This window comes from Ranitomeya variabilis, chromosome 4 (genome assembly GCF_051348905.1).
Source record: "Ranitomeya variabilis isolate aRanVar5 chromosome 4, aRanVar5.hap1, whole genome shotgun sequence".
Taxonomy (NCBI): Eukaryota; Metazoa; Chordata; class Amphibia; order Anura; family Dendrobatidae; genus Ranitomeya; species Ranitomeya variabilis.
Window position 1 is genome coordinate 732,518,603 of NC_135235.1, and position 8,618 is coordinate 732,527,220.

The 8,618-nt window shown below is 41.4% G+C and overlaps 1 protein-coding gene and 1 pseudogene across 4 annotated transcripts in view; one reads left to right on the forward strand and one right to left on the reverse strand.

Annotated features, from left to right (window-relative positions):
• LOC143767927 (uncharacterized) overlaps positions 1 to 5,531 on the forward strand; it is a 118,739-nt gene extending 113,208 nt beyond the window's left edge. For 3 of the 4 annotated variants that reach the window (XM_077256450.1, XM_077256447.1, XM_077256449.1), the window contains one exon: positions 1,138 to 5,531. In XM_077256450.1, coding sequence (XP_077112565.1) covers positions 1,138 to 3,089 — 1,952 coding nt within the window. In that variant the 3' untranslated portion in view covers positions 3,090 to 5,531. The remainder of the gene's footprint in view (positions 1 to 1,137) is intronic. The other variant, XM_077256448.1, reaches the window with a different exon arrangement.
• Positions 5,532 to 8,027: 2,496 nt separating this feature from the next.
• Positions 8,028 to 8,153, reverse strand: LOC143771287 (U1 spliceosomal RNA; annotated as a pseudogene).
• Between the last annotated feature and the right edge of the window lie 465 nt (positions 8,154 to 8,618).

An 8,618-nucleotide genomic window follows, 5' to 3' on the forward strand; every position in this document is an offset into this window, starting at 1 on the left:
TTTTTTGACTGTTGTGGGATTTTCTGTCATTAAACGAGGGGTAACAACAATTTTGAACATGTGTGTAGTCTGTTTTTCCATTTACAAATGATGGACCTGAGTGAGGGCTTGTTTTTTGTGAGATGAGAATTGATATTATTTTCGCCTACATAACATTGATTAGTTTCTTTTTATTCAATATTTGGGAGGCAGAATGAACAAACAGTTGAACACCATGCACTACGGATTCATGTGATCCAGGAAACTAGTCTGATTGCCGTATGTGGAGTCGGGAAGGAATTTTTTTCCCCAATGTGGAGCTTACTCTTTGCCACATGGGTTTTTTTTTGCCTTCCTCTGGATCAACATGTTAGGGCATGTTAGGTTAGGCTATGGGTTGAACTAGATGGACTTAAAGTCTTCCTTCAACAACTATGTAACTATCTATTAATGTTGTCTATTAGACTGTGAACTGTCATTGTCTTGGTAAATAATTACAGTTTTTTTTACATAGCTTGCCATTTTTATGGACAGTTTAAAGGGAATTTGTCACCCCAAAAATGGCCTATAGACTAAGGCCACCGGCATCAGGGGCTTATCTACAGCATTCTGTAATGCTGTAGATGAGCCCCCGATGTAACCTGAAAGATGAGAAATAAAGGTTAGATTATACTCACCCAGGGGCGGTCCCGCTGCGGTCCGGTCCGATGGGCGTCGCGGTTCGGGTCCGGCGCCTCCCATCTTCATAGGATGACGTCCTCTTCTTGTCTTCCTGCCGCGGCTCCGGCGCAGGCGTACTTTGCCCTGTTGAGGGCAGAGCAAAGAACTACAATGCGCGGGCGCCTCTGACCTTTCCCAGCGCCTGCGCACTGGAGTACTTTGCTCTGCCCTCAATAGGGCACCCAGACCGCGATGCTCATCGAACCGGACCGCAGTGGGACCGCCCCTGGGTGAGTATAATCTAACCTTTATTTCTCATCTTTCAGTTTACATCGAGAGCTTATCTACAGCATTACAGAATGCTGTAGAAAAGCCCCTTATGCCGGTGGCCTTAGTTTATAGGCCATTTTTGGGGTGACCGACTCCCTTTTAAGTAGAAATGTTCAAAAATATAAAATTCAATGATATTTTATTCAAAAATAATTGTTTTTTTCTTAGCAGATGACTGCACCCGGAGATCAGAGGGACAGCTGACATCTTCAATTTTTAAATCGGATGATCTTGAAATCCCACAGGATGCAACTGAATTGAATGCCATGACTTCAGATATACCATCATCCCTTCACAGCAAAGTTCTGTCATCTGATCTTTTGAAACAGGTCCTGTCTCCTGATTTATTACTGACTACAAAGGAAAATGAAAGTCACACAATAAGCATTAAAACACAATCTGCTCCTAAAGAAAAGAAATCATTTTCACATTCAGAATATGGAAATACCATAAACCAAAGAACCCACACAGCTGTGGTTAAGCACCAGAGAACCCACACAGGGGAGAAGCCATTTTCCTGTTCAGAATGTGGGAAATGTTTTAAACAGAAATCGGCTTTGGTTAAGCACCACAGAACCCACACAGGGGAGAAGCCTTTTTCCTGTTCAGCATGTGGGAAATGTTTTAACCAGAAACACAAGCTTGTTATACATCAAAGAACCCACACAGGTGAGAACGCTTTTTCTTGTTCAGAATGTGGGAAATGTTTTAACCAGAAATCATATTTGCATAAGCACCAGAGAATTCACACAGGGGAGAAGCCTTATTCATGTTCAGAATGTGGGAAATCTTTTAACGAGAAATCAGTTTTGGTTAAGCACCAGAGAACCCACACAGGGGAGAAGCCTTTTTCCTGTTCAGCATGTGGGAAATGTTTTATCGAGAAACAGAAGCTTGTTATACATCAAAGAACCCACACAGGTGAGAACGCTTTTTCCTGTTCAGAATGTGGGAAATGTTTTAACCAGAAATCATATTTGCTTAAGCACAAGAGAATTCACACAGTTGAGAAGCCTTATTCATGTTCAGAATGTGAGAAATGTTTTAACCACAAATATAAACTAGTTACGCACCAGAGAACCCACACAGGGGAGAAGCCTTTTCCCTGTTCAGAATGTGGGAAATGTTTTAACGAGAAATCAGTTTTGGTTAAGCATCAGAGAACCCACACAGGTGAGAACGCTTTCTCCTGTTCAGAATGTGGGAAATGTTTTAACGAGAAATCATATTTGGTTGTGCACCATAGAACTCACACAGGGGAGAAGCCTTTTTCCTGTTCAGAATGTGGGAAATGTTTTAACCAGAAATCATATTTGCTTAAGCACCAGAGAATTCACACAGGGGAGAAGCCTTATTCATGTTCAGAATGTGGGAAATGTTTTAACGAGAAATCAGATTTGGTTGTGCACCATAGAACTCACACAGGGGAGAAGCCTTTTTCCTGTTCAGAATGTGGGAAATGTTTTAACCACAAATATAAACTAGTTACACACCAGAGAACCCACACAGGGGAGAAGCCTTTATCCTGTTCAGAATGTGGGAAGTGTTTTAACCAGAAAACAAATTTGTTTAAGCACCAGAGAACTCACACAGGGGTGAAGTATTTTTCCTGCACAGAATGTGGGAAATATTTTAACCATAAATTTATTCTTGTTGCGCACCAGAGAACTCACACAGGGGAGAAACCTTTTTCCTGTTCAGCATGTGGGAAATGTTTTGTGAATAAATCAAATCTTCTTAGTCACCAGAGAACTCACACAGGGGAGAAGCCTTTTTCATGTTCAGAATGTGGGAAATGTTTTAACCACAAACGTAATCTTTTTGTGCACCAGAGAACTCACACAGGGGAGAAGCCTTTTTCCTGTTCAGCATGTGGGAAATGTTTTACACAGAAACCAAACTTTGTTAAGCACCAGAGAGCTCACACAGTGGAGAAACCTTTTTGCTGTTCAGAATGTGGGAAGTGTTTTAAGCATAAATCAGATTTTGTTATGCACCAGAGAACCCACACAGGGGAGAAGCCTTTTTCATGTTCAGAATGTGGGAAATGTTTTAAACAGATATCAGATTTTGTTAGTCACAAAAGAATTCATAGTCGGGAGAAGCCTCTTTCATGTTAGTAATGTGGAAAATATTTTGCACAGAAATTAACTCGTAATAAACATCAGAGCAGTCACACAGGGGAGAAGCCTTTTCCATGTTCAGAATGTTGGAAATGTTTTAACCAATAATTGCATTTTCTTAAAGTGGTTGTCCACTATTAAGGCAATCCCTTGTCATTCCTCATGTTTGGCTTTAACCCCTTTCCCACCTTGGACGTATCCATATGTCCCTGTAACCTGGGTCATATTGACATCTCGACAATTTTGCTCTCACACGGCCTGTGCAAACACGATCACCGCTGGGATTCACCTGATTCTGACTGCTGACACCCGACACTCAGTGCCAGGAGTGGTCCCACACCGCTCCTGCGGTACTTTAATCCCCTAAGTGATGTGATCGAGCTCACAGCAGACCGCCTCTTTGCCTTTGGTTCGGAGACCCTGCAACATCTTTGTGGGGTCCTGATCGTTGCCATGGTGACCCAATGTTGTGACGATGACCTGAGCTAGCAAAGTTGCTTTATCATAATCGGCAACTTTGTGTGTCAGAGCAGCGGTGACAGTTTGCATAGCATAGGGATGCTCCTGTATCCCCATGCTATACAAGTGATCAGCCTGGAAAAAATGAAAGTCCCATAGTGGGACAAAGTAAAAAAAAAGTTAAAGAAAGTAAAAAAAAAAAAAAAAGTTTAGAAAAAATGTAAAAATATAAAAAAAATCAAAAATAAAAAGTAAAAATATATTGTACCCATAAATATTTGAATAAAAAAAATATAAGCAATAAAAGTACACATTTGGTATCGTCGCATCCAGAACAAACACACCTATGAAACTGTCCCACTATTTAACCTCTTTAGTGAAACCATAAAAATTCAATAAAAAACAAGACAAAAAACAATGCTTTGTCATCATACCGTTGAACAGAAAGTGGAATAAAAAGCGATCAAAAAAATAAATATAAATAAACATGGTACCGCTGAAACGTCATCTTGCCTGCAAAAAAGGAGCCATCATACAGATCCATCAGTGGAAAAATAAAAAGGTTATAGCTCTCAGAATAAAGGAATGCAAAAATAATAATTTTTTCAACAGGAAAGATATATATCTTGGTACCGTGTTAGCCAGTAGATAGAATAATATTTAGAATTGAGAGTCCTCAGTGGTTGATACCTTTTAATGGCTAACTGAAAAGATGGTAACAAATTGCAAGCTTTTTTTCTATAAATTGTTTTGTGTGAAAGTGCCAAAACATTAAAAAGATAAAACTGTGATATCGCTGTAATCAAACTGTCATCAGTTTTACCACATGCGGAGCGACATAACAACAAAATAAGAATCCTGAATTGCTGATTTTTGTTCATTCTTCCTCCCAAAAATCATAATAATAAAAACGTCAACTCGTCTCGCAAAAAACATGCCCTCACATGATATGGTGATGCGCAATAAAAAGCATTTTTTAAGTGTGTGACAGCAGCCAAACAAAAACACAATATAAATCTGGTATCACTGAACCAAAGAGTAAAGTTGCCTAATCGCTTATACTGCATGAGGAATGATGTAGAATGTAAGTCCGCAAGGACAGGGTCCTCTCCCCTCTGCACCAGTCTGTCATTGTAAATTTGTTTACTGTAAATGTTATCTGTAACCGCTTTTCTCATGTACAGCACCATGGAATTAATGGCGCTATATAAATAAATAATAATAATAATGTAAAAAATAAATAAAACCAATTCTTCACCTGCTGTTTTGTTTGTTCTGTCTCACCAAAGATCGCAGTAAGGCTTGGCTCACATTTATTCTGCGCTGAGCGCTTACACCAATGTAAATCTCTGACGTATGTGATTCAGACTGAATCCCAGCAGAATATTCCCTATAGTGAGTTAGATGGAGACACTGTGGACGCCATAGGACCTGTGAACCGATGGTGTCCATCTTTTTAGGACTGCATAAAAGTGCTGTCGGCCACAGTTTTGTGCATTTCTGAATAGAAGGACAAAGCTGAACAGAGGCCAGACGAAAGTTCAGAATAACTCTGCTGCCTCATTAAAGTGAATGGATCCCGGGGGTTTCATCTGAATCTCGTCCCTTGGAGATTTAGATGGAAGCCCCAGAGTAAGTGCTCAGCGTAGAGCGCTTTATAAATGTAATCCCAAACATTATGTAAAATGTTCCCAATAAAAGCTTCAAATCAATCCACAAAAAAGCAAGTTCCCACTCAGGTCTGTCATCTGTTAACGGAAATATAGGGGGCTTCCACGTTACTGGAAGCACAAAGGCTCTGGAAAAGTGAAATGGCTCCATAACTTTCCAAAGAAATTCAACAAATTCTGCACTCTCAAATACAAATGCCTCCCCTCTCCCTTCTGAACCCCACAGTGTAACTAAACCACATATAATGTCCACATTTGGCATTTCTAAAGCAACAAGAGCCCGCCTAACTAATGGGTGTGTGTCTCCAGAAGCACGAGCTGGGAATAACGTACTGGTGCCTGCAACATACTGATTATAGCAGCATACTGGTCACTACAACGTACTGGTCACTACAACGACAGTTTGCAACTTTGACTAGGCAACATTCATTGCTGCTTGTTTCTGGAAAACACCCATGGAGTCAAAATCTCTGTATATGGAGTCCGCAAGCTATTATAGCACAATCTGCGCTCCAGGAGGCAAATAGCGCTCTGTCCCTTCCAAGTCTCTAGTATGGCCAAGCACTACTGTACAGCCACATATGGGGTATTGCCACATTCAATAGAACTTGTTGGACAAATTAAGGTGCCCTTTTTACCCACTTGTGTGAAAATGTAAAATCAGAGACTAAAACAAAATTTTGGTGTTAAAAATGTAGTTGTTTTTTCTTCACTGCCCAATGATATAAAAGTATGTGACACACCCGTGGTGTCAACATGATCAATACATAGTTACATATAGTTATTAAGGTTGAAGGAAGACTGTAAGTCCATCTAGTTCAACCCATAGCCTAACCTAACATGCCCTAACATGTTGATCCAGGGGAAGGCAAAAAAACCCCATGTGGCAAAGAGTAACTCCACCATGGGGAAAAAAATTCCTTCCCGACTCCACATACGGCAATCGGACTAGTTCCCTGGATCAACGCCTTATCAAGGAATCTAGTGTATATACCCTGTAACATTATACTTTTCCAGAAAGGTATCCAGTCCCCTCTTAAATTTAATTAATGAATCACTCATTACAACATCATACGGCAGAGAGTTCCATAGTCTCACTGCTCTTACAGTAAAGAATCCGCGTCTGTTATTATGCTTAAACCTTCTTTCCTCCAGACGTAGAGGATGCCCCCTTGTCCCTGTCTCAGGTCTATGATTAAAAAGATCACCAGAAAGGTCTTTGTACTGTCCCCTCATATATTTATACATTAAAATAAGATCACCCCTTAGTCTTCGTTTTTCCAAACTAAATAGCCCCAAGTGTAATAACCTATCTTGGTATTGCAGACCCCCCAGTCCTCTAATAACCTTGGTCGCTCTTCTCTGCACCCGCTCCAGTTCAGCTATGTCTTTCTTAGGCTACGTTCACATTTGCGTTGTGCGCCGCAGCGTCGGCGCCGCAGCGCACAACGCAAACAAAAACGCGGCAAAACGCACGCTAAAACGCTGCGTTTTGCGCCGCATGCGTCGTTTTTGGCCGAAAGTTGGACGCAAAAAAAATGCAACTTGATGCGTTTCTTGCGTCCAACGCTTGCGGCCATGCGGCGCAAAACGCAGCACAACGCATGTCCATGCGCCCCCATGTTAAGTATAGGGGCGCATGACGCATGCGGCGCCGCTGCGGCGCCCGACGCTGCGGCGCTGACCGCAAATGTGAACGTAGCCTTATACACCGGAGACCAGAACTGTGCACAGTATTCTAAGTGTGGTCGAACTAGTGACTTGTATAGAGGTAAAATTATGTTCTCCTCATGAGCATCTATGCCTCTTTTAATACATCCCATTATTTTATTTGCCTTTGTAGCAGCTGCCTGACACTGGCCACTGAATATGAGTTTGTCATCCACCCATACACCCAGGTCTTTTTCATTGACGGTTTTGCCCAGAGTTTTAGAATTAAGCACATAGTTATACATCTTATTACTTCTACCCAAGTGCATGACCTTACATTTATCCCCATTAAAGCTCATTTGCCATTTATCAGCCCAAGCTTCTAGTTTATATAAATCATCCTGTAATATAAAATTGTCCTCCCCTGTATTGATTACCCTGCAGAGTTTAGTGTCATCTGCAAATATTGAAATTCTACTCTGAATGCCCCCTACAAGGTCATTAATAAATATGTTAAAAAGAAGAGGGCCCAATACTGACCCCTGTGGTACCCCACTGCTAACCGTGACCCAGTCCGAGTGTGCTCCATTAATAACCACCCTTTGTTTCCTATCCCTGAGCCAGCTCTCAACCCACTTACACATATTTTCCCCTATCCCCATTACTCTCATTTTATGTAACAACCTTTTGTGTGGCACCGTATCAAAAGCTTTGGAAAAGTCCATATATACTACGTCCACTGGGTTCCCTTGGTCCAGTCCGGAACTTGCCTCTTCATAGAAGCTGATCAAATTAGTCTGACATGAACGGTCCCTAGTAAACCCGTGCTGATACTGGGTCATGAGGTTATTCCTCTTCAGATACTCCAGCATAGCATCCCTTAGAATGCCCTCCAGGATTTTACCCACAGTAGAGGTTAAGCTTACTGGCCTATAATTACCGAGTTCAGTTTTTGCCCCTTTTTGAATATTGGCACCACATTTGCTATACGCCAGTCCTGTGGTACAGACCCTGTTATTATGGAGTCTTTAAAGATTAAAAATAATGGTCTATCAATGACTGTACTTAGTTCCTGCAGTACTCGGGGGTGTATCCCATCCGGGCCCGGAGATTTATCAATTTTAGTTATTTTTAGACGCCGCTGTACTTCCTGCTGGGTTAAGCAGGTGACATTTGCATTTGGGGAAATCGCAGGGGTCAGCACACCCGGAGTGCAATGGATGAGCCTCACCCTGGGAGAACCACCTTAGTGATCATGGTATCTCCCCTGCCAGGTAAGTATAACTACACCCCTAGATGAATTCATTTAGAGGTGTTTTTTATAAAATGGAGTCATTTATTGGGGGTTCTGGCAACTCGGGCTCTCCGAGAGGGTTAAGGCACCCGCAAACCATAACAGTAAAATCTGCACTGTAGTATGCGGTCCTTCACTAATGAGCTTTGCACTGTGCCTCAAAAATATTTCTCAATTTACATGTAGGTTATTGACGCACTCAGGAAAAAATGGACCTCAGTTTGTTTGAAAAAAATTCCTATTAGCCCTTAGAAAAATTTGGAATTTGGGGCTAAAACAAAAAAAATGTAATTAAAAATGTAATTACTCGTTTCTTCACCGCTCAATGGTATAAAATTCTGTGAGGCACACGTGGTGTCAATATGATTACTGCACGCCTAGATGAATTCATTAAGTGTAGTTTGTAATATGATGGGGGGAGTTCTGTCCTGGCACCTCAATAGTTCTGCCAAT